The sequence below is a fragment of the Aquarana catesbeiana genome, linkage group LG12 (assembly GCF_042186555.1).
Source record: "Aquarana catesbeiana isolate 2022-GZ linkage group LG12, ASM4218655v1, whole genome shotgun sequence".
Classification (NCBI taxonomy): domain Eukaryota; kingdom Metazoa; phylum Chordata; class Amphibia; order Anura; family Ranidae; genus Aquarana; species Aquarana catesbeiana.
In genome coordinates, this window is record NC_133335.1 from 25,217,673 (window position 1) to 25,242,964 (window position 25,292).

The window sequence follows — 25,292 nt, forward strand, 5'->3', positions numbered from 1 at the left end:
ATTTTACTTTGTATCTCTCTTTCTCCCAATGTTAGTTCGTACCTCTCTATCTCCCTTCTGATCAATGTTTATAAACAATGTTACTTTTTATCTTTCTTTGTTTATAAACACTGTCAGTGCAAATCTTTTTTTGAGAGTAGCAGCTTCTACAGATACTGTATTTACACAGCAAGTCCTGGCTGTCATTTAGCTCATTGGGAATTATTGGTAAGTGTAAGAATGTTGTTGATGCGCATAATTTTAAGCCTCGACATGTTTGGCATCTATTTACCTGGTGCAACCCCATCTTTTTTTATTTTAGTAAAAGCATGGGTAATATTTTGTGTCTGTGTGCCTTAAAATAACTTTAGTGTATTTTTTATGGAAATGTTGTGTTTCTTAAACCATTTCCCTAATGTTGTGTGGCATAAAAATCAGAGCTGTCACTATTTTATTCTCTAGGGTGTCTGCTTTCAGAAAACATATAAGGTTTGGGGATTTTACTAATCCTTAGGCCTAAAATTATTTTTTTTAACCGGCTCCTGCCCAGCCTATGGGCAAATAATGCGCGAGACCAGCTACTTGCGCCCCCCCTCTCAGAAGAAAATCGAAATGAATTCAATAATTTTAGCACCAGAACTCCTGGTGGAGGGATGGAGCCAGGAAGGGGGGGTGGAGCCAGGTGGAGGGATGGAGCAGGTGGAGGGATGGAGCAAGGTGGAGGGATGAGCCAGATGGAGGGATGAGCCAGATGGAGGGATGGAGCCAGGTGGAGAAATGAGCCAGGTGGAGGGATGGAGCCAGATGGATGAATGGAGCCAGGTGGAGTGATGAAGCCAGGTTGAGGGATGAGCCAGGTGTAGGGATGGAGCCAGGTGGATGAATGGAGCCAGGTGGAGGGATGGAACCAGGTGGTGGGATGGAACCAGGTGGAGGGATGGAGGGGTGGAGCCAGGTGGTGGGATTGAGCCAGGTGGAGGGATGAGCCAGGTGGAGGGATGAAGCCAGGTGGAGGGATAAAGCCAGGTGGAGGGATGGAGCCAGGTGGAGGGATGAAGCCAGGTGGAGGGATGAGCCAGGTGGACAGGAGGGGGGTGCAGCCAGATGGAGGGATGGAGCCAGGTGGAGGGATGGAACCAGGTGGAGGGATGAAACCAGGTGGAGGGATGGAGCCAGGTGGAGGGATGAGCCAGGTGGAGGGATGGAGCAAGGTGGATGAATGGAGCCAATTGGAGGGATGAGCCAGGTGGACAGGAGGGGGGTGCAGCCAGAAGGGGAGTGCAGCCAGGTGGAGGGATGGAGCCAGGTGGAGGGATGGAGCCAGTTGGAGGGATGAGCCAGGTGGAGGGATGGAACCAGATGGATGAATGGAGCCAGGTGGAGGGATTGAGCCAGGTTGAGGGATGGAGCCAGGTGGAGGGATGGAGGGAGCCAGGTGGATGAATGGAGCCAGGTGGAGGGATGAGCCAGGTGGAGGGATGGAACCAGATGGATGAATGGAGCCAGGTGGAGGGATTGAGTCAGGTTGAAGGGTGGAGCCAGGTGGAGGGATGGAGGGATGGAGGGAGCAAGGTGGATGAATGGAGCCAGGTGGAGGGATGAGCCAGGTGGACAGGAGGGGGGTGGAGCCAAGTGGAGGGATGGAGCCAGGTGGAGGGATGAGCCAGGTGGAGGGATGAGCCAGGTGGAGGGATGAGCCAGGTGGAGGGATGGAGCCAGGTGGAGGGATGGAGCCAGGTGAAGGGATGGAGCCAGGTGGAGGGATGAGCCAGGTGGAGGGATGGAGCCAGGTGGAGGGATGGAGCCAGGTGGAGGGATGACCCAGGTGGAGGGATGGAGCCAGGTGGAGGGATGACCCAGGTGGAGGGATGAGCCAGGTGGACAGGAGGGGGGTGCAGCCAGGTGGAGGGATGAGCCAGGTGGAGGGATGGAGCCAGATGAATGAATGGAGCCAGGTGGAGTCACTGGCACATGTCAGGCAGCGGGCAGCAGTCCCAGGCTCAGGAGATGGGGTCTCCTACAGGCTGTGACTCACAGCTCATGCACGGGAAACCTCCTCCAGCTACTTCCCCATCAGATCAGCTGATCATTTGGTTCCACCCCCCGGCTCTGGCAGCCAGCCGCTGAGAGACTGGGGAAGCAGGACGGGCTGCTGTAGCAGCTTTGCTTTGGGCTCCTCCAGGACAAGTGACCTGGCAGGGGTGATTTGGGGGGTATTTGTACTGGGGGGGTGATTTGGGGGGTATTTGTACTGGGGGGTGATTTGGGGGGTGATTTGGGGGGTATTTGTACTGGGGGGTGATTTGGGGGTATTTGTACTGGGGGGTGATTTGGGGGTATTTGTACTGGGGGGTGATTTGGGGGTATTTGTACTCGGGGGTGATTTGGGGGTTTTTGTACTGGGGTGATTTGGGGGATATTTGTACTGGGGGGTGATTTGGGGGGGTATTTGTACTGGGGGGTGATTTGGGGGGATATTTGTACTGGGGGGTGATTTGGGGGGTATTTGTACTGGGGGGGGGTGATTTGGGGGGTATTTGTACTGGGGGGGTGATTTGGGGGGTATTTGTACTGGAGTCAGTATTTGTTCTGTCCTGGCATTTTCAGAGATCGGATGTCAGTACGTCAGGATTAATGGATTGTCAGATATATATCCCATAGTTTATAGACTGTATAACTTTCCTAAAGATAAATAATATACACTGATTTTGGATATTTTCACCAAAGAAATGGAGCAGAATACATTTTGGCCTAAATTTATGAAGAAAGATTATTGATTTGCAAAATTTTACAACAGAAACAAAGAAAAATTTTCAAAATGTTTGGTCTTCTTTTGTTTATTTAGCAAAAAATAAACCCCTCGTGGTGATTAATTACCACCAAAAGATGCTCTATGTGTGTGAAAGAAATGATAAAAATATCACATGTGTACAGTATTACATGACTGAGTAATTGTCATTCAAAGTGTGACAGGCTGAAAGCTGAATATTGGCCTGGGCAGGAAGGGGGGTAAGTGTCCGGTATTGGAGGGGTTAAGCATTTGTGGCAAAAAGCACAAAAATCATCCCTGGCAGTGGAAGGGTTAACATGTAAATATGGAATAAATCGGTAATTGATTATCTTTTAGGATCAATAAATAGGAATGCTGAGCTCTGCAGATTGAGGCTGTCATGTCGCTGTACTGGCGGTGCCCGCCAGGGGTCGCTGTGAGGAGGCAGCGTCGCATCTCTCTGGTGGACTGTTTAACGTAAGCGGCAGGCTGTAATTGGCCGGAGTGATGACAGCGGACGCTGTGATTGGTCGGAGTGATGACAGCAGCCGCTGTGATTGGCCGGAGTGATGACAGCGGTCGCTGTGATTGGCCGGACCGTGTTTCCGGGTGTGCACGTGTCTGTGTGTAGAGTGATGGCGGAATGGCCGGAGGTGGACCGGGCGGAGAAGGAGCGGAGAAGGGAGTTGATTCTCCAGGGGGTGGATGATCGGCTCCGGGAGAATGGCGGGCGGCTGCCCCCGGCTCTCTTCTCTCTCTCCCTCCTGAATTATCTCCAGGTGAGCGGCTGCGCGGAGCTCCGGGAGGTTCCGGAGGAGATCGGCCGCCTCACCCGCCTGCAGAGCCTCGTCCTGTGCAGGAACCGGTTGCTGGGCCTCCCGGCGGGAGTGGCGGAGCTCCGGGGGCTGAAGGTGCTGGATGTGTCCGGGAATGAGTTGGAGGGTCTCCCGGAGGAGCTGGGCCGTCTGTCCGATCTCTCCTCCCTCAATGTGACCGGGAACCGGCTGGAGGAGCTTCCGCGGGGGCTGGGCCAGTGTACCCGTCTCTCCTCCCTCCACCTATCAGGGAACAGGCTGAAGACCCTCCCCCTAGGAGTGCTGAGCTCACAGCTCCCCCTACTGGCTGAAATCTTCGCCTCTGACAACCAGATCCGGGAACTGAGTCCTGACATCGCGCTGCTCACCGGCCTCAAGGTACCGACCAATAAGACGGGGCACCAACCCGTAGGACGGAGCAATGGGACTGGGCAACGACCTGTAGGACGGAGGACTCGACAAACCATAGGACGGGGCTACCGGAGGGACAGAACGACCGTCCCTGGACTGGAGGGATGGGACGGGGTGACCAACGGGACAATGGGATAGGACAGGGCGATCCATGGGATGGGACGACCCATGGGACGGAGGGACGGGACGACCCGTGGGTGCATGGAACGGAGGGACGGGACGACCCGTGGGCCGGAGGGACGGGACGACCCGTGGGCCGGAGGGACGGGACGACCCGTGGGCCGGAGGGACGGGACGACCCGTGGGCCGGAGGGACGGGACGACCCGTGGGCCGGAGGGACGGGGCGGGGCGACCCGTGGGCCGGAGGGACGGGGCGGGGCGAACCGTGGGGCGGGGCGACCCGTGGGCCGGAGGGACGGGGAAGGACGAGACGACCCGTGGGACACGGAGGGACGGGGAGGGACGAGACGACCCGTGGGACACGGAGGGATGGGACGGGACGATGGGATGGGGTGACCCCCAGGACTATGCTGTATGCAATCAGGCCGGCTTGTGCATTGCATGTCATTGGTAGACCAGAGACAAAAAACATTTTTTCCACTTTGCATAGAGTAAGGGGGGACTATAACTTCTGTCATGTGTCCCCCACAGGAAGATTTCCTTTCTAATCCTGTTCTGGTGAGAACACAAAATTTGTGTTTTTTCTTTCACTTTCAATGATAATGGTAAACGGGGGAATCGCCCTAATGGGGACACAGACAGCAATAACTTTGACAGGGGGTCTAATCCCTCCCCCTCCATCCAACAAAAAAATGCCTTTTAGATGTACTTTAAAGTGGAGTTCCACCCAAAAGTGGAACTTCCGTTCATTTGGGTGTGAAAGAACACATTTCGGGGCACCTTTTTAGATGTGCATATTCCAGGGAGGGAGCTGGTTTGTGTAGACCTTAGCTGTGCAGGCTTCCTGTGGGTTGCTTGATTACATAGTTAGTCTGGTTGAAGAAAGACGCAAGTCCATCTAGTTCAACCAATCAGAACGGCTCCTGGAATAGGAATCAAGCGATTAGCAGAGGCCAGCAGTGAGGAATATGGTCATCTAAAGGGATGCTCGGGATGTGTTCTGTCACTTGGGCTCCTCACTAATTAAAACTCTCTGCTTTCAGTGACTGTAAAGGGATATATTGAGGGAGCAGAATAAATTGTAGCCAATGAATGCAGGTGGAGATTTAAAGAAACAATGAAACAAATGAGACTTGGAACTTGAATATATATATTTAATTGTACTTTAAGTTATGTTTATTGTCTCCGGTGTTCTCTGTGTGTCGTTTTGATGACCCGTATTTACAGTCTCTTCTTCTCCCCGGCAGACTCTGGACCTCTCCAACAACGAGCTCACCGAAATCCCCTTCCAACTCGCCGACTGCGCCAAGTTGAAGGAAATCAACTTCAAGGGCAACAAACTGAAAGACAAAAGACTGGAGAAGATGGTGAACGGCTGCCAGACCAAGTCCATCCTGGAGTACCTGCGGGTGGGGGGCCGAGGTGGGGGGAAGGGGAAGGCAGAGAACACGGTGAAGGAGGACCCCAAGGAACGGAAGAAGAAGAAGCAGCAGAGACAGAAGAAGGACAGCGGAGGGGAGGATGAGGTGGAGGACGTCAGTAAGATGATGCTGAGAGTTCTGCACATTGCGGAGAACCCGCTGCCCCTCACCATCAGCGTCACCCCCACCATCAAAGATGTCCGGCCGTATATTGTGTGCTGCGTGGTGAAGGGGATGAATCTGAAGCGCGGCAACTCCCTGAAACGCTTCCTGACTGCTCAGGTAGGAATATAGCAAAGTGTTATTTGCCAGCAGGGCCAGGACAAGAAAGGGGGGCAGAAGGGACATGTGCCTGGGGCGCAACTTTAATATGTAGAGGGTGGCGTGATGCACTGGGAGCTCGCTGCACAGCATCTGCCTCCCCTCCAGCCACCACCTTACCAGATTACAGTAGGAGAAAGAGTGGCTGGGGCCAGCAGAGTGGGGACCACGGCTGGACAATATGGGACCCCGCCACACTGGGATTGCAATGTATGTGCGGCTCCAGATGTGTCCACTCAACTTTTTAAGGTGGGGAGCGCACCTACCTGCACTCTTAGCCAGGTGTCTGCAACTGGAGGGAGGTGGTGGGGAAGGGGTCTGTATTTAGGTCCTCTCTGACCCCCCCCCCCATCCCTCCCCCTGGCGGGCCTCCTTTTAACTGGTAAGGGAGGAGGGGAGGATTCATGTGTTTCTGGATGGGGGTCCTCGCTGATCACCCCACTGCACCCCTCCTGGCTGGGGGGCTCCTTCCACTGGAGGAAGGGGGGGGGGTCTTGTCTGTATTCCCTGTGTAATTGGAAAGGAGTCCACATCTGATCATCCCCACTGTACTCCTCCTAGCTGGTGGTCTCTTACTGGAGGGAGGTGGTGGTGGGGAAGGTGGTCTCCAGTCACTGCACTAAGTAATTTTCTAGCAAAAAATACAGATTTTTACTTGTAAACAAAAAGGGCCAAAAAAGGCCGGGTCCTTAACCACTTCCTGCCCGGCCTATAGCAGAACGACGGCCGAAAAGTGGTTCAGTTATCCTGACACGGCGTCCAGCAGGATGACAAGCCATCGCATGCCCATGGGAGCGCGCGGCGTGACGATCAGTGGTGTGGTAGGTTAGTCTGACACACTGCATCTCCGATCTGACGGAGGCTCTTTACCGCGTGATCAGCTGTGTCCAATCACAGTGTAAATAGGAAGAGCCGTCTATCGGCTTTTCCTCTACTTGCACTGACAGACACAAGTAACCGGGGGGGGTCTCCGCTGATTATCAGTGCAGCCCCCACAGGATGCCCTCCTAAGACCACCAGGAATGGCACTCAGTGCCCATCAGTGCCACCTATCAGTGCTGCATATAAGTGCTGCATATAAGTGCCACCTTATCAGTGCCAATCAGTGAAGTAGAAAACTTACTTCTTTACAAAGTTTTGTAACAAACTTTTTTTTTTTTCGGTCTTTTTATTTGTAGCGCAAAAAATACCCCCCCCCCCCCAGTGGTTATTAAATATCACCAAAAAAAGCTATATTTGTGGGGGAAAAAAAGAATAAAATACCGTTTGGGTACAGTGTTACACGACTGCCATTCAAAGCGTGAGAGCGCTGAGAATTGGCCTGGGCAGGAAGGGGGTGAAAGTGCCCGGTACTGAGGAGGTTGTAAAGGTGCATTCTATGCATTAAGGTAAAAAAAACCTTCTGTTTGCAGCAGTCTCCCCCCCCCCCAATACTTACCTGAGCCCCCCTCTTCAATCCTGGGATTTGCACTCCTGATTGGCTTTTGCGGCTCCCGCTACCGTCACTCACAGCCAGTGAGCCAATCAGGAGACAGAGGGGTGCGGGCCATGCCATAGCGCTGTGTAAACGGGGACACACAGAGCCGTGGCTCGGGAGCGCTCCTGCTTGGGTGCCGCTTGAGCAAGCTGCTTGCTGTTGGGGCATCCAGCAGAAAGAGGAGGGACCTGAGAAGAGGAGGATCTGGGCTGCTCTGTGCAAAACCACTAAACGGAGCAGGCAAGTATAACATGTTTGTTATAAGTGGAAATAAAGACACACTTTATACTTTATATTGGCTGCACTTAAATAAAAAGTATTCAGAGTTTTTAGGAAGATGTAACGGAGGTTTGTTTTCATTGGAGAACGTTTATTCTCGTTATCCCGAGTATATTGATCCTCCGGTGTGTCTGTAGATTTTGGGGGGGGGGGCCTTGGTCTCTCCTGTCTTCGGTTATTTTTGGTTACATTGTTACAATGATGATTTCCTTTTCAGACCAAACTTCATGACGAGATGTGTGATAAGAGGACGCTGGCAACCATTGCCACCCATGACCTGCAGCTGGTGAAGGGGCCCCTTCTCTACGATGCCAGATCCCCCAAGGAGTTCAAGGTGAGCTGTGACTGTATTATACTTTGCAGAAGGGTCTGGGGCCCCGCCAGGGTTTTTGTGCAAATCGGAAAAGGACATTGAAGCAGAGTTCCACCCAAAAACCCAAAAGTGGAACTTCCACTCGTACTTCCCAAACCCCCCCCCCCCTCCTCCGGTGCCACATTTGGCACCTTTTGGAGGGGGGGGGGGGGGACGACAGGATACTTGTCTTTCACAGGTATCCTGTCTCTACTTCAGGGAGCCTCAGCCGTGAGTATTTGCGTCATCGCTGGGGCTCCTTCCTCCTTGCCCAGCCGCGGAGTCACAAGTATTCGTGAAAATACTCTATCGGTGACGGTGCATCCCTAGTTTTCTACCATATTCAATAAACCTGACTGTGCCATTTTATCGGGTGTAAAATGCCAATAAATCGGATAAATATCTCATGGTGCAATATGTTAATATAGGGTTTTTTTAAAAAGTTATATCTAAAATACACACTCGCCATATAAAGGAGAAAAACTCACATGTATTAATGATAAAAACAAGGATGTTTCCAACCCACAAGATGACCAACCTCAGTGCACGGTGACATCACATGATTATAGCTCCACCCAACGCGTATTGTTATAAATACTTAATCAGGGGAGTGGTCTCAAATGTGTACAAAGTCTTAAAAAAATGGGGGCGGAAATGTGCCAATCAATGGGTATGCGTTCCAAGAGCGCTCCTGTGATCAGAACCAGAAGTGACGCCAGACGGTTCTGACCAAGCTACAATATATGTAGGGCTGGGGGAAAAAAATAGATTTAAATCTTGAATCGAGTTGAGAGGTCAAATCGATTCAAAATTTAAGCAAATCTATTTATTTTTTTTTTTTTTCACCGCGCCGGTCCTGAGGAGCTGCGGGCAGGAGTTTTTAGGTGAGGCCGCGGCTTCTTCCTAGTCCGAGGCTGGACGCAGCGGACTAGGCCGAAGCCACGGCCTCGCCTAAGAACTCTTGCCCGCAGCTCCTCAGGACCGGCGCGGTGTCCAAAAAAAAGAACTCGATTCAAATCGTGAATCGAGCTTTTTAAAGAAAATCGCAGATATTATTATTTTTTTTTTTTTAGAAAATCTCCCAGCCCTAAATATATGTATGACGTTTTTGGGATTAGATCCATGTTGTATATACAGTATCTGACAAAAGTAAGTACATCCCTCACTCACATTTTTGTGAATATTTTACTGTGACATACTGAAGCAGAGCATGTTCCCCTCCCTTCTGAGATAATGATCCCAAACACACCTCCCAAGACGACCACTGCCTTGCTAAAGAAGTTGAGGGTAAAGGTGATGGACTGGCCAAGCATGTCTCCAGACCAAAACCCTATTGAGCATCTGTGGGACATCCTCAAATGGAAGGTGGAGGAGCGCAAGGTCTCTAACATCCACCAGCTCCGTGATGTCATCATGGAGGAGTGGAAGAGGACTCCAGTGGCAACCTGTGAAGCTCTGGTGAACTCCATGGCCAAGAGGGTTAAGGCAGTGCTGGAAAATAATATTGACACTTTGGGCCCAATTTGGACATTTTCACTTAGGGGTGTAGTCACTTTTGTTGCCAGCGATTTAGACATTAATGGCTGTGTGTTGAGTTATTTTGAGGGGACAGCAAATTTACACTGTTATACAAGCTGTACACTCACTACTTTACATTGTAGCAAAGTGTCATTTCTTCAGTGTTGTCACATGAAAAGATAGAATAAAATATTTACACAAATGTGAGAGGTGTACTCACTTTCGTGAGATACTGTAAGTAATCTCTATTATATAGATGTATGTCCTCCTCTGTGATGAAGTGTCTCCTGTGTTCCCCGGTGGGATTCCTCCTCTCTCCCCGGTATTGTTGGGTGTCTTCGGAGCACTGGGTGTGGCGTCAGCCTTCAGCACACAAGTCATGCGGAACCAGCAGTACCCGATGTTTGTATCTGCTAATGGTATCAGGATAATCCTCCATTGTCTGCCGCTAATACTCCGCACCGCAGGTTAATATTTAACAAGCTGAGTGAAAACACAACACACATCCGGTAGAGCAGTAATGGGGAAAGGTATCCTAATATGGCGGCCGGATGGGATGGTACACATGCCGCTATAAATAAGTAAAAATGTATAATGTGAAGATAAAACTAGGTGTAAGGATTCTAGGTCAGGATCAAGGCTAGACTCGAAGGTCATGCTCAGTGTATGCATGTTGTCCCCCCTTGGGATCAGAGATTTTTATATACACTGATGCCGGGATTCTTCTTGTTTTGTAGATCGTTCCGCTGAATCGGAAGGAAATAAACGCCAAGGAGTTGGTGCGTCAGCTGCAATTTGAGGCAGAAGAACAGAGGAAGCAGAAGAAACGCCAAAACGTCTCCGGACTGCACAAGTCAGTATTCCAAAATTAGTCCTTCTGTAAAGTGCTGTCATATTGCATGCTGGGGGGGGCTGTAAAGTGCACATGTCATATTGCAGCTGACCATGTAGAGCAAATGTGCAGCAGTGTGGAGGGTGGGTGTCAACTTCCATGGTGGTTGAGAGTTCTATGCTAAGAGCACAGTTCTTGCGTGCTCCCAGCACAGTTACAGTGTGATGATTGTACATGGGGAGGCGATGCGAGGAATAGTGTGTGATGATCATACATGGGGAGGCGATGCGGAGAATGCCGTGTGAATGGATGAGGTGTGTACAGAGCCGGTTACATAATCCTCTTGTCTTCTGATGGAAGATTATAGGAGAACAGGGGGGATGTACTCCGGTATTGTGTGCTGCCGCCTCTCCTCACACCCGTGTATTGTACATACCGGATTACATAACATTTCTAATCCCTGTGCTGAGAGCGTACAGATCATATACCTGACACCGTATCACCACCCCCCAATACATTGTTACCAGCAAAACACATGCTGATCCCTTATTCATGTGCTGCCTGGACTCTGCTGGCCGCTCTGGGTTGGATGGACTCCATAGTCTGAGCACCCAACCCAGTTATCAATCATTCCCAGGCTGGTATCAGGAAGGGGCGCTATTCCATTTTACAGTGCGCCTGGCCCCAGTGTGCGCATACAAAACTGAGAAACTTTCACAGGGTCAGTCCATTGTTTGAATGTTGCAACATCTCATGGTTGATGTGTATTCACTGAAGCCTGTAGAGCAGTGGTTCTTAACACCAGTCCTCGGGACCCACCAACAGGCCAGATTTTAAGTATTACCTTGGGGAGTTGCAGACTAGAATACTGCAATCACTGAGCAGCAAGTGATATCACCTGTGATGTATTTCAGCTATCAGGCAAACCTGGCCTGTTGGTGGGTCCTGAGGACAGGAGTTGAGAACCACTGCTGTAGAGCATTGCACCCTCATCAATGCGTCCTGGGTGCAATGTACAGGTTCTAGCAATGTTCCCCCACCCCCAACCCTCAGGTCTGTATGGAGAAGTGGTCTTGCTGTTATGGGGCAGAAGGATGTTGGGGGAGAAGGGATCCGCATAGCACTATGCTTGGCAGACTGGACATGTATTTTCTATTGAGCAATACCGGAACCTGAAGACGGTGGGTGGAGCTACACATAGCCGTGCTAAATTAAAATTATAGAAATTTGATAAAGATGCCCCTCATGATTTACAGCATCTGACAAAAGTGAGTACACCCCTCAAATTTTTGTAAATATTTTATTCTATCTTTTCATGTGACAACACTGAAGAAATGACACTTTGTTACAATGTAAAGTAGTGAGTGTACAGCTTGTATAACAGTGTAAAAGTGAAAATGTCCAAATTGGGCCCAAGGTGTCAATATTTTGTGTGGCCACCATTATTTGCCAGCACTGCCTTAACCCTCTTAAACCTTAATAAGGTTTAGGTCTGGAGACATGCTTGGCCAGTCCATCACCTTTACCCTCTGGTTCCTTAGCAAGGCAGTGGTCATCTTGGAGGTGTGTTTGGGGTCGTTATCATGTTGGAATACTGCCCTGCGGCCCAGTCTCCGAAGGGAGCAGCCCCAGACCATGACACTCCCACCACCATGCTTGACTGTAGGCAAGACACACTTGTCTTTGTACTCCTCACCTGGTTGCCACCACACACGCTTGTCACCATCTGAACCAAATAAGTTTATCTTGGTCTCATCAGACCACAGGACATGGTTCCAGTAATCCATGTCCTTAGTCTGCTTGTCTTCAGCAAACTGTTTGCGCTCTTTCTTGTGCATCATCTTTAGAAGAGGCTTCCTTCTGGGACGACAGCCATGCAGACCAATTTGATGCAGTGTGTGGCGTATGGTCTGAGCACTGACAGGCTGACCCCCCACCCCTCCAACCTCTGCAGCAATGCTGGCAGCACTCACGTCTATTTCCCAAAGACAACCTCTGGATATGACGCTGCGCATGTGCACACAACTTCTTTGGTCGACCAAGGCGAGGCCTGTTCTGAGTGGAACCTGTCCTGTTAAACCGCTGTATGGTCTTGGCCACCGTGCTGCAGCTCAGTTTCAGGGTCTTGGCAATCTTCTTATAGCCTAGGCCATCTTTATGTAGAGCAACAATTCTATTTTTCAGATCCTCAGAGTTCTTTGCCCTGAGGTACCATGTTGAACTTCCAGTGACCCGTATGAGAGAGTGAGAGTGATAACACCAAATTTAACACACCTGAGACCTTGTAACACGAACGAGTCGCATGACACCGGGGAGGGAAAATGGCTAATTGGGCCCAATTTTGACATTTTTACTTAGGGGTGTACTCACTTTTTTGTTGCCAGCGGTTTAGACATTAATGGCTGTGTGTTGAGTTATTTTGAGGGGACAGCAAATTTACACTGTTATACAAGCTGTACACTCACTACTTTATATTGTAACAAAGTGTCATTTCTTCAGTGTTTTCACATGAAAAGATGGAATAAAATATATATAAAATGTGAGGGGTGTACTCGCTTTTGGGAGATGCTGTATATAATGGGGGTTGGTTTTTTATTTTTTTTTGTTTGCGCGATGGTGTATGAGGCCACGCTTCATGTGACACCCTAAATATGGATGCAACATGAAAAAAACATGGTCCAAAAAGTTGAACTTGGCCTTTACAGGGTCACTTCATCCAGAAGTGATACTTAAAGCAGACCTTTGCCCCATTTCTTAGGGTCCTCTCTCCTACTTGTCCCCCCCCCCCCACACACTCACTTTACACTCAGGAGGCTCTGCCAAGAATGTCTGTGGATTTGCAGGGATTCGGCTGTGTGTACAGATATGCCATTGGGCGCTTCCCATAGCCCTATTTACAGTGAGCCGTGCTCCCGTGTCCAACTTTTGTAGAATAGTAATAAATGCAGCAAAATTGATCTCATGATTGATGTGCATTTACTACTTCAAGCCTGCAGAGCACTGCGCTCCCAACCCCCCCCACCCCCGCCCCCCCTGCGTCAGGTATGTCTGGAGTAGTACAGAGCAGAGAGGGAGAAGGGATCCCAGAGCACTCTGCATAGCACACTTGACGTGTAGTCCTTTTCAGTGGCTCTATCAATGTCTTCCCTCCCCCCAGCCTCAGGTCTGTATGGAGGAGCGGACCTGTTATGGGGCGGAAAGATGTTGTGGCAAGACTACAGAGCAGAGAGGGAAGAGGGATCCCCGGAGCACTCTGCATAGCACACTGGATGTGTAGTCCTTTCCATTCAGCAATCCGGACCTTGGTGACATATCTGTACAGGTGGAGCCACAATAAAAATACAGTTCTGCTGGAATATGCACTCCCATCCTGCGATTTAGATGGGGGGGGGGGGGGGGGATTGGTTGGGTTTTGGGGATGCTGTATGCAAGCAAATGTCACTGGGGTGTCTGCCAAGACTGCACATCTGTACGTGTGTGTGTGTGTGTGTGTGTGTGTGTGTGTGTGTGTGTGGGGGGGGGGGGATCCAGCACATGTGTGAACACACTGTGGGGCTCTACTAGGTCCCATATTCCTATTACACCTAGAACAGACCCTACCCCCAGTGTGTCTGTACATGTGCCAGATCTTGATGCAAGATGGTGGTGCCAGAGAAAAGCAGAACAACGCTGGACTCTGTGTCATTATTGTCAGGGTGGAGTTAAGTTCTAGGTGGAGCATTGTGGGATAAATCTGTTCAGTAAGATAAAGGAAGTGATTTAGTTTGGCGATATTGTTATCTCCTCATTATTGATTTATGTATCTATAACTGCGTTTTTTTTTTTTTTTTTCTGTGACGGTTTGTAGTAATTCACAAAAATTCCATTTCAGATATCTTCATTTGTTGGACGGCAAAGAAAACTACCCGTGTTTGGTGGATGCAGAAAATGCAGTTATATCTTTCCCACCAATCACCAATAGCGACAAGACGAAGGTGAGTTACCTGAACCTATAGGAGGAAATAGGAAGAGGACGAAGGAGAGATGAGGTCAGGACTCTGTACAGGACACTTTAGTTCCTCCACACCATGTCTTTATGGATCTGGCTTTGTATCTTGTTACCACGAGGTTGGAAGAGCACAATTGTCTAAACTAGGAGTACTCAACTTTTTTTGGGACCAGGGCCCAGTAAATGATTCCAGAACCTTCCATGCCCTAACAGTAGAGGATAAAGTTTAAACTCGTACAATAAAAGTATGGGGGGTGGAAAACATGTATTGAAATGCTGGAAGGCTCTGGATGGTTTCTTTTTGAAGGGGACTGGGTGAACACTGTGAAAGGGTGAGGCTGGGGGCTCTCAGGGGGCCTTGGAGGTCACTATAGCAGATTGGGGGACACTTTGCAAGCTGGGAGACCATGCAGGAGATTAAGGGATCTTCAGCTGCCTGGAAGCCCCAGGAGAGGGGAGGCTGCAGCCCGGTGGTGGACCATTGCCTGGTGGTTGAGATTCATTGGTCTACAATGTATGATGGAGTATTACCAGGACCCTTCATTGGAGACACCTGAACTCCTTCATTTGTAGGAGGAAAGAGGGGGTGTTGGTTCACATACTTTTGGCCATATAGGATATAATAAAAAATAATAGCACTATAAGAATAGTTTAAAGTATATATAGGACCCTCCCCCACTCCTAAACGTAAAAAGCCATTGGTTGGATTTGGGTTTTAAAGGAACACTGACCTCCTTTAGAACACAATTGGATTACAATGACAACCGTTCTTCTTCCACAGATCACCAAATCCACCCAGGCCCTCTTGTTGGAGGTGACCAGTGGCAGCAGTCTGCAGACCTGTAAAGATGTCATGGAGGCTCTGATTGAGGTAAGTGCCTGTCTCCATTGGTTTGCTTGGACGGTTGGGGCCATTTGGACCCCGCTAGATAAAGCCTGCATTGTATATACGGTACATTCCTGGAGGTTTCGGTGCATCGGACTCCATATCAGAACTTTCATGGTGGGACATTAAGGACTGTATGCAATGTGTGCAGCCGCTCTCCTACCCCCATATATGAAGATGGAAGGTAAAGAGGTAATTCATCCATCTAAACTGTGTGTGTGTGTGTGTGTGTGTGTGTGTGTGTGTGTGTGTGTGTGTGTGTGTTTTTTATATATATATATATATATATATATATATATATATATATATATATATATATATATATATATATATATATATATATATATATATATATATACACACACACAGTGGGGATGGAAAGTATTTAGACCCACTTCAATTTTTCACTCTTTGTTATATTGCAGCCATTTGCTAAAATCATTTTTTTTTTCCTTATTAATGTACACACAGCACCCCATATTGACAGAAAAACACAGAATTGTTGACATTTTTGCAGATTTATTAAAAAAAGAAAAACTGAAATATCACATGGTCCTAAGTATTTAGTAGAAGCCCCTTTTGATCTAATACAGCCATGAGTCTTTTTGGGAAAGATGCAACAAGTTTTTCACACCTGGATTTGGGGATCCTCTGCCATTCCTCCTTGCTGATCCTCTCCAGTTCTGTCAGGTTGGATGGTAAACGTTGGTGGACAGCCATTTTTAGGTCTCTCCAGAGATGCTCAATTGGGTTTAAGTCAGGGCTCTGGCTGGGCCATTCAAGAACAGTCACAGAGTTGTTGTGAAGCCACTCCTTCGTTATCTTAGCTGTGTGCTTAGGGTCATTGTCTTGTTGGAAGGTAAACCTTCGGCCCAGTCTGAGGTCCTGAGCACTCTGGAGAAGGTTTTCGTCCAGGATATTCCTGTACTTGGCCGCATTCATCTTTCCCTCGATTTCCCTCGTCCTGTCCCTGCAGCTGAAAAACACCCCCACAGCATGATGCTGCCACCACCATGCTTCACTGTTGGGACTGTATTGGACAGATGATGAGCAGTACCTGGTTTTCTCCACACATACCGCTTAGAATTAAGGCCAAAATGTTCTATCTTGGTCTCATCAGACCAGAGAATCTTATTTCTCACCATCTTAGAGTCTTTCAGGTGTTTTTTCATAGCAAACTCCATGCGGGCTTTCATGTGTCTTGCACTGAGGAGAAGCTTCCGTCGGGCCACTCTGCCATAAAGCCCCGACTGGTGGAGGGCTGCAGTGATGGTTGACTTTCTACAACTTTCTCCCATCTCCCGACTGCATCTCTGGAGCTCAGCCACAGTGATCTTTAGGTTCTTCTTTACCTCTCTCACCAAGGCTCTTCTCCCCCGATAGCTCAGTTTGGCCGGACGGCCAGCTCTAGGAAGGGTTCTGGTCGTTCCAAACGTCTTCCATTTAAGGATTATGGAGGCCACTGTGCTCTTAGGAACCTTAAGTGCAGCAGAAATTTTTTTGTAACCTTTGCCAGATCTGTGCCTTGCCACAATTCTGTCTCTGAGCTCTTCAGGTAGTTCCTTTGACCTCATGATTCTCATTTGCCCTGACATGAGCTGTAAGGTCTTATATAGACAGGTGTGTGGCTTTCCTAATCAAGTCCAATCAGTATAATCAAACACAGCTGGACTCAAATGAAGGTGTAGAACCATCTCAAGGATGATCAGAAGAATTGGACAGCACCTGAGTTAAATATATGAGTGTCACAGCAAAGGGTCTGAATACTTAGGACCATGTGATATTTCAGTTTTTCTTTTTTAATAAATCTGCAAAAATGTCAACAATTCTGTTTTTCTGTCCATGGGGTGCTGTGTGTACATTAATGAGGAAAAAAATGAACTTAAATGATTTTAGCAAATGGCTGCAATATAACAAATAGTGAAAAATTTAAGGGGGTCTGAATACTTTCCATCCCCACTGTATGTGTCAGTGGACCAGGCAGCAGGACTCGGGAGCGCCCGCACGGGTGCCCAAATAAAAAGCGGCTTTCCATTGTGAACTGATGAAGGGGAGAAGCCAGTAGTGCCGGCGGGGGACCCCAGAAGAGGAGGATCGGGGCCCCTCTGTCCAAAACCATTACACAGAGCAGGTAAGTATAACATGTTTATTATTTTTATGGAAAATAAAATGTGAACCTTCTTAGTCCCCTTTCACAGCTGTGCGACTTGGGACTGCAAAGTCACATGACAAGTGGTACCCCATAATTTCCAGTGAGTACCATTCACATCTGTGCGACTTCAAAGTAGCTCCTGCGCTACTTTAGTCTGACTTTGATGCGACCTGAGGTCTATAGACCTCAAGATTACTTCAAGTCGCATCAAAATTGCGGCAGAAAATCGCCTTACAATCACTTTAACACTACTACTAATACAATTATTGTGATGATTTTTTTTTTTTTTTTTTTTTTATAAAAAACAAATAAAATAATACTAATATACTACTACTCCTAATACTAAATGTAAGAATAAAACGATCGTATTGTTCTTAAAATATATAAAACAAATCTTTATTATCCATTGCCGACCTGCTATGGGGGGGTGGGGGGAAGGATGTGTTTATGTGTGTGTGCGCGCGCTGTGATTATGCAGTGAGAGCCAATCAATAGGTACCCGCTAATGCTTCGGTGCAGAGGGAGAACGGGGTATATGTAAACAAGGCAGATCACCGCCCTGTCAGTAGGGAAGGCATGGATCTGTCTTCCCCCACAGTACACAAACACTGGCTAGGCACACATTTAACCCTTTGATCGTCCCTGTTTACCCTTTCCCTGCCAGTGTTATTAGTACAGTGACAGTGCATATTTTTAGCACTGATCACTGTATTAGTGTCACTGGTTTCCACAAAGTGTCAGTGTCTGATTTTGCCCGCCACAATAACAGTCTGGCTATAAGTCATGAATCGCCACCATTACTAGTAACTAAAATATCCCATAGTTTGTAGACGCTATAACTTTTGCACAATTTAATATACACTTATTGGGTTTTTTTTCCCAAAGACATGTAGCAGAATACATATTGAACCATAGAAAAAGGTATTCCCCTATATTTGGGACTTTAACAGGCCACCAACTCTTAAGATAAAAAAAATAATACATTTTATTGATGTATTTAAAAAAAGACGTAACAGCGTCTATAACATACAAGATAAAAAAGCATTCCACAGTAGATGCCTAATCAAAACAGAGAATATGTATGGAGTGACAAAAAGTAGATGTACTCTCACAGCGGTAGTGTACCCCAATACCCTAAGAATACATATTGGCCTAAATGGACAAAGAAATTTAGATTTTTTTTTTTTTTTGGATGTTTTATAGCAGAAAGTAAAACTCCTAGTCAGAAGTTGAACCGATGACCCCAGTGCTGCAAGGCGTAAGCGCTAACCACCAAGCCACTATTTTATCTTGGCAATATGTCATAGGATATCTCCAATGTATTTCAGGGGCTCATATCTCCCCACCTATCAGGGCCGAGGCACAAGATAAACTGGAAAATCTGTAAAATTGTTATTGTTTTATGCCATCTCGTCCCTCGGCTTTGATGAAGAGGGAGCTGTGAGCCCCCCGAAACACGTTGAATACATCATGTGACCTTAACGTTCACAGAAACCTGTGGAGCTCTCATCCCTTTTATACCAGTGGTTGTCAAACCTATGAGCTATAGGGGCCCTCGGATGTGGCCCCTGACATCACACAGGGGCTGCACATTATGTTCAATATACAGTTGTGCTCATAAGTTTACATACCCTGGCAGAATTTATGATTTCTTGGCCATTTTTCAGAGAATATGAATGATAACACAAAAACTTTTCTTTCCCTTATCGTCTTTCAGGACAGCACTTGAGAGAGTGACTCCTCCCCTTGCCAACAGGAAACACCTCTTCCACCAAACTTTAAAAGGAGGCTCCTTTCCACACATTGTCAGTTTTTGTGTTTCCTCCGGAGGGAACACTTCGTGGGAAGTCAGGGCTCTCAGGTGCTGTCCTGGGAGCTCAGGTTTCCTGGATTTCCATCAAACACTTTTTTTACCTCATGAGAGCTGTTCCTCCCATTCCACAGCTGAGGTGAAGTGCTGCTGGCTGGGCTCCCTCTCCCTCTTCATATGGGCTCAGGGTGAGTCCGACTGTCGTGGGCATCGCTTCTAGGCGGCGGCAAGACAGGCGGTGGCCGTTTACTATATTTTTTTCTCAGGTCCACCGCCTGTTGCTTATTGCACCGCCGCCATCTTGGGGATGGCAGCGGGGCTCCATCCGCCGGAAGTGAGGCATCCGGAGGGGGCGGCGCCCACGGAACAGGCGTGCGGCGTCATTTCCGCCGGAAATCGCAGAGGGAAAGGGGAGGAGCGGGGCTGGTGCTTATTTAGCAGTTCTGGTCCGGCGCACTGGCGCTATTGGAGTCCGGAACCGGCGTTTAGCCACACAAACACAGCAAGCGCTCCTCGATGGAATCGATGGCGGCAGCGAGTGGGACAGGCACAGGCACCAGCAAGGCCCAGGTAAGGTGCAGTTGTATACTGTCTTCCTTGTACTGTGGGGTCTCTCTCTATCCCCCCCCCCCCCCGGTGGCAGGGGCCTGTCTGGGCACATAAAGCAGTTAGCTCTTACTGTGCACCTGTGGTGAGCATCCTTGGGTATAGGGCAGGTTGTCTCACTGGGATGGTTTCTCCTTTTGTCTCATGGCAGGCCAAGAGCTCTGATCCAGTGGCAAAAAGAAAATGTCCTTCATGTAAATCCAAGCTACCTGAAGGATGGAAGAAGACGTTATGTCAAGCTTGTATTGATTTGCTAGTTAAAGAAGATGCTTCTTTCGCTTGCAGCGACTTGATTGCATCGGTTAAAAAGGAACTTGATGCGACTATTCAATCATTTCGCTCTTCCCTAGCAAACCCATCCCTGAGTCAGTCTACTACCTCACAGTCCTCCCAAGGCTCACTTATAGTCCCGGCGATGGAGACTGAGGCATCTCCTACCCCAGAGGGACATTCCCCCTCTCAATCTGAGGATTCTGATGAGGGTGAGGAAGGAGAAAATTTACCTTCAAGATTTAAATTGTCTTTAGAACAGGTAGATGGCCTGTTAAAAGCAATCTATACCACACTGGGTCTGGAGGAGGAAAGAAAGGAGTTATCTCTGCATGATAAAATGTATGCAGGGCTTAGCGAGCACAAAAATCGCAATTTCCCAGTACACTCTGTTATTTCTGAAGCTATTAAGAAAGAGTGGGCAGAGCCAGAGAGAAAGCCTTTCTTTCCCAAAGCCTTAAAAAGGCGTTTCCCTTTTGATGAAGATCCAGCGGCGGTTTGGAACAAAACCCCCAAACTAGATGCCGCGTTTTCCCAGGTCTCGAGGTCTACAGATTTGGCATTTGAGGACATGGGGGTGTTGAGCGATCCCATGGATAAAAGGATGGACCAGCTACTAAAGAGGGCTTGGCAATCCATCATAGGAAATCTTAAACCTACTATGGCAACTACAGTGGTATCCAGAAATATGGAGTTCTGGTTAGAGCAACTTAAGGCCCATATCTCAGCAGACTCACCAAAACAAGAAATTTTGGATTCATTTTCAACTCTGTCTGCCGCTGTCGCATTTATATCTGATGCTTCAGCGGAATCAATTAAAATGACAGCTAGATCTGCTGCCCTAGCCAACTCAGCCAGAAGGGCTCTGTGGTTGAAAACTTGGCCGGGGGACGCGGCATCCAAAAACAAGCTGTGTGGGATACCGTTCCTGGGTGACTTGCTTTTTGGACCTGATTTAGATGCGGTTCTAGATAGAACTGCTGATAAAAAGAAGTCTTTTCCCATCAAAAAGAAAAAGCAGCCAGTTAAACGGTTTTTTTCGTTCCCAAAGGGCTCAAGAACAAACCAAACCCCAGGAGAAAAGAAAAAATTGGGCATCGCAGAAGGGTAAAGGCAAAGGAAATGTCCTTTTCCATCCTCCTGCAGCCTCCGGTAAAGCACAATGACTTGTGCGTACCAGTGGGGGGAAGGCTTCAAAGTTTCCTTCCCCTTTGGGCCAGCATGACAGAAAGTCTATATATTTTGGACATGCTGTCCCAAGGTTACAGGATAGAGTTTTCGGATCGCCCGCCAGAAAGATTCTTTGTAACAAACCTACCAAGGGATCTAACAAAGGCTCTGGCCATGAAGAACCTTTTAAAGGATCTGAGGCACCAGAGGGTAGTGATACCAGTATCCCCAGAAGAACAGGGTCAGGGTTTCTATTCACACATCTTTCTGATAAGAAAACCATCCGGAAACTTCCGTCTTATCCTCAACCTAAAACCCCTGAACAAGTCAGTCCTATACAAAAAGTTTTGTATGGACTAAATTTTCACGGTCAGAAACATTCTGACAAAAAATTGTTTTATGGCATCAATCGATCTGAGGGATGCTTATCTTCATATTCCTGTAGCACCTCAGTCCCAGAAGTTCCTGAGGTTTGCGGTGAATATGGGCAAGGAGATTATACATCTTCAGTTCAGGGCCCTTCCCTTCGGCCTGTCGTCAGCTCCTCGTATTTTTACGAAGATAATGGCGGAAGCTCTCGCCCCTCTTCGACTCCAGGGGATTGCGGTAATTCCATATCTGGACGACCTCCTCTTTTTTGCCCCATCCAAGGAAAAGTTGCAGGAGGATTTGAACAAATCCCGCAGTCATTTGGAGTCACTAGGGTGGATAGTGAATGTTCAAAAATCAAATTTCATCCCAGCTCAGCAAGTACTGTTTCTGGGTTATTTGATAGATTCAGTGGAGCAAAAGATTTTTCTCCCAGAAGAGAAAAAGATCAAGGTCCAAAGGGTAATAACGGCACTACAAACAAATCAACTGATTTCAGTCCGAAAGGTTATGTCGGCTCTGGGGACATTAACCTCTTCAATGCCAGCCATCCAATGGGCAAGGCTGCATTTCAGGACCCTCCAGAGGTTCCTTCTAAGGACATGGAACCACAGGACGGAGAGTTTGGATACAAAAGTAAAGATTCCCACCAGAGTCAAACGTTCACTTTTGGTGGTGGAAAAGTCAGGTGGTACTGCAAAGAGGTCTTCTTTGGTCTTTTCCGACCGGGAAAGTGGTCACAACAGACGCCAGTTTGCAGGGATGGGGGGCCCACATGGGTCAAGCCTTAGCGCAGGGAACATGGTCCCAGTTCGAGGCCCAAAGATCCTCAAATTGGAGAGAGCTGAAGGCAGTTGCCCTAGCATTAGCTTTCTTCTCTCAAAACCTCATAGGTTGCCATGTCCAGATTTTGTCCGACAATGGCACGGCCATAGCCTACCTGAACAAACAGGGAGGCACAAGAAGCAGGGCCCTTCACTTACTGTCAGTAGAGATTCTGGAGTGGGCGGAGAACCACTTACTAACCCTATCCGCAGTCCATCTAAAAGGCACATTGAACGAAGTAGCGGATTATCTGAGCCGACAAAAAGTTCAGGAATCAGAGTGGAGTCTGAACAGGAAGGTGTTTGCATTAATCACCAGTGTTTGGGGCCTTCCGCAGGTAGATCTGTTTGCTTCAAAACAAAACACGCAGCTCCCGAATTTTTTCTCCCTTCAGAGAGACATTTGCTCTCAGGGGATAGATGCTCTGGCACATCTGTGGGATTTTCACCTAGGGTATGCTTTTCCTCCATTTCGATTAATCCCTCTAGTGTTGAGGAAAATACTGAAAGAGAGAGTATCAATCATTTTGATTACTCCATATTGGCCAAAGAGAGCTTGGTTTTCCACGATTCTGCAGTTGGCAATCAAACCATGTTGGCATCTCCCGCTCAGTCAGGATCTGTTGATTCAGGGGCCAGTGCTTCATCCAGAGGTAGACAGGTTAAAGCTCACTGCCTGGTATCTGAGGAGCAATTAATGAGAAGCAAAGGCTTTTCAGAACGTTTAACTGCTATGTTGCTTTCCAGTAGGAAAAAGGTAACCAGGGATATTTACGCCAAAGTATGGAAAGTCTATGTTTCTTTCTGTCATTCCGAACATAGGGGGGTTAAAGACCTAGTTTCAGTGCTGGAATTTTTGCAAAAAGGTGCAGACAAGAATCTGGTGGTCAGCACTCTTAAGGTGCAGGTGGCTGCCTTGGGAGTTTATCTGGAGAGATCCTTATCTTCAGAAACTCTGATCATGAGATTTTTCAAAGCACTTTCCAGGTCGAGACCGGTACCGGTGAAGCATTTCCCAAATTGGGATCTCTCGGTGGTTCTGCAGGCTCTGGCAAAAGAACCATTTGAGCCTTTACAGGCCATATCCCTAAAGAATTTAACTTTGAAGACTATTTTTCTGGTCGCAATTACTTCAGCAAGAAGGATTAGTGAACTGCACGCCCTATCAGTAAAAGAGCCTTTTTTGTCAGTTTTTCCTGATAGAGTTGTCCTTAAAGTAGATCCGGGGTTTTTGCCAAAAGTGGCAAGCTTTAGTAACAGGTCTCAAGAGATTACTCTACCAACCTTTTCTGCTAACCCTTCGGGTGCAAAGGAAGAGCAGTTTCACAATTTAGACGTAAGACGTATCCTATTACAGTATTTGGAAGTAACAGGAGGGTTTAGAGTTTCAGATTCATTATTTGTTCTTTTTTCTGGAAACAAGAAAGGCCAACAAGCATCAAAAGCATCATTGGCTAGATGGCTTAAGACAGCTATTTCTGTAGCCTATTCTCAAATGGGTTTATCTTCCCCGCTGGGAATTAGGGCTCATTCAACAAGAGCGCAGGCCACTACATGGGCAGAAAGAGCTGGTGCCACCCCAGATCAGATTTGTAAGGCGGCTACGTGGTCAAGCTACTTAACGTTTGTCCGTCATTACAGACTGGATCTCCTATCAGCAGGTGATCAGGCTTTTGGCAGAAAGGTTCTGCAGGCTGTGGTCCCTCCCTAGGGGGGTAAGTCTCTATTATCCTCTCAAGTGCTGTCCTGAAAGACGATAAGGGAAAATTCAAGTTAGACTTACCGGTAACTTGTTTTCCTTGAGTCTTTCAGGACAGCAGCATCCCGCCCTATTGTTTTTACATATATATACTGTGACTAATCATATCTCAATTATGTGTTCCAGTTTGGGGCCGGAGGTTCTCTACTACTACTGACAATGTGTGGAAAGGAGCCTCCTTTTAAAGTTTGGTGGAAGAGGTGTTTCCTGTTGGCAAGGGGAGGAGTCACTCTCTCAAGTGCTGTCCTGAAAGACTCAAGGAAAACAAGTTACCGGTAAGTCTAACTTGAATTTTCATGGTTAGTGTTTGGCTGAAGCCATTTATTATCCATCAACTGTGTTTTACTCTTTTTAAATCATGACGGCAACAGAAACTACCCAAATGACCCTGATCAAAAGTTTACATACCCCAGTTCTTAAAGCAGCACCCCCAGGATTTAAAAAAAATCCTCCATTAGTACCCCCCCCCCCACACGTCTGGAATTTGTCTTATAAAGATTTTTTTTTTCCTTTTAGTGAAAGTTCTTTAGTGTTACTAAAATTTTATTTTATTCTAGTATTAAGGATGATCATTTTGTGTTTTTTGTTTTTCTTCTTCTTATACACAGAAAATGGCAGAACTCAATAAATTCACGATGGAGAATAAAGAGGAGGAAGTCGGATCGGATACAGAACATCCGGAGGACTCGGCGTCTCAGAACTCGGAACCCTCGGAGCGCCTCCAGCTGGTGCTGGAACAAGTGCGCGTCACCGACATGGAGGGCAACCTGAAGGTCCTGTACCCATCCAAGACCGACCTGAACCTCAGCGCTTCCTCCTTTGTGGTCATTCGTTAGTATGAAATGTCTTCTCGTTTCCTCCAGCAACCAATCACGTCCTTCAGTTGTCAGATAAGATTGACGATCGGACGCGGAGGGGTCGCTGTGAGTGAAATGAACGCGTACAGGAAACTATGAATTTATCCGCCATTTACAGCGTTTTAGCATTTCTAGAGATACACGAACACAAGGAAACCTTATTTATTTTTTATTGTCATTATTTTTTTTTTTTTTTTTATATGTTGGATGTTTTGTTCGCCTTTTCTTCGTGTACAGATATATGAAATATTGCCGCCATTGTTTGTTAATGTGATATCAGCCAAAATAAACTGGCAGTCCAGAAA

The 25,292-nt window shown here is 47.7% G+C and overlaps 1 protein-coding gene across 1 annotated transcript; it reads left to right on the plus strand.

The window, feature by feature from the left end:
• Positions 1–3,325: 3,325 nt before the first annotated feature.
• On the plus strand, positions 3,326–25,292 carry LOC141114013 (leucine-rich repeat-containing protein 47-like). The gene is made up of 7 exons (XM_073607433.1): positions 3,326–3,942; positions 5,344–5,799; positions 7,812–7,928; positions 10,202–10,317; positions 14,168–14,270; positions 15,066–15,155; positions 24,739–25,292. Exons 1-7 carry the CDS (start codon positions 3,385–3,387, stop codon positions 24,964–24,966), a joined length of 1,668 nt encoding a protein of 555 aa, XP_073463534.1. The 5' UTR covers positions 3,326–3,384; the 3' UTR covers positions 24,967–25,292.

Excerpts from the sequence above, each read along its gene's own strand:
- LOC141114013 (XM_073607433.1), top strand. The coding sequence starts at position 3,385 with ATGGCGGAATGGCCGGAGGTGGACCGGGCGGAGAAGGAGCGGAGAAGG. Across the intron at positions 7,929-10,201 it reads GATCCCCCAAGGAGTTCAAG|ATCGTTCCGCTGAATCGGAA; the intron begins GTGAGCTGTGAC and ends CTTGTTTTGTAG. Across the intron at positions 14,271-15,065 it reads CCAATAGCGACAAGACGAAG|ATCACCAAATCCACCCAGGC; the intron begins GTGAGTTACCTG and ends CTTCTTCCACAG.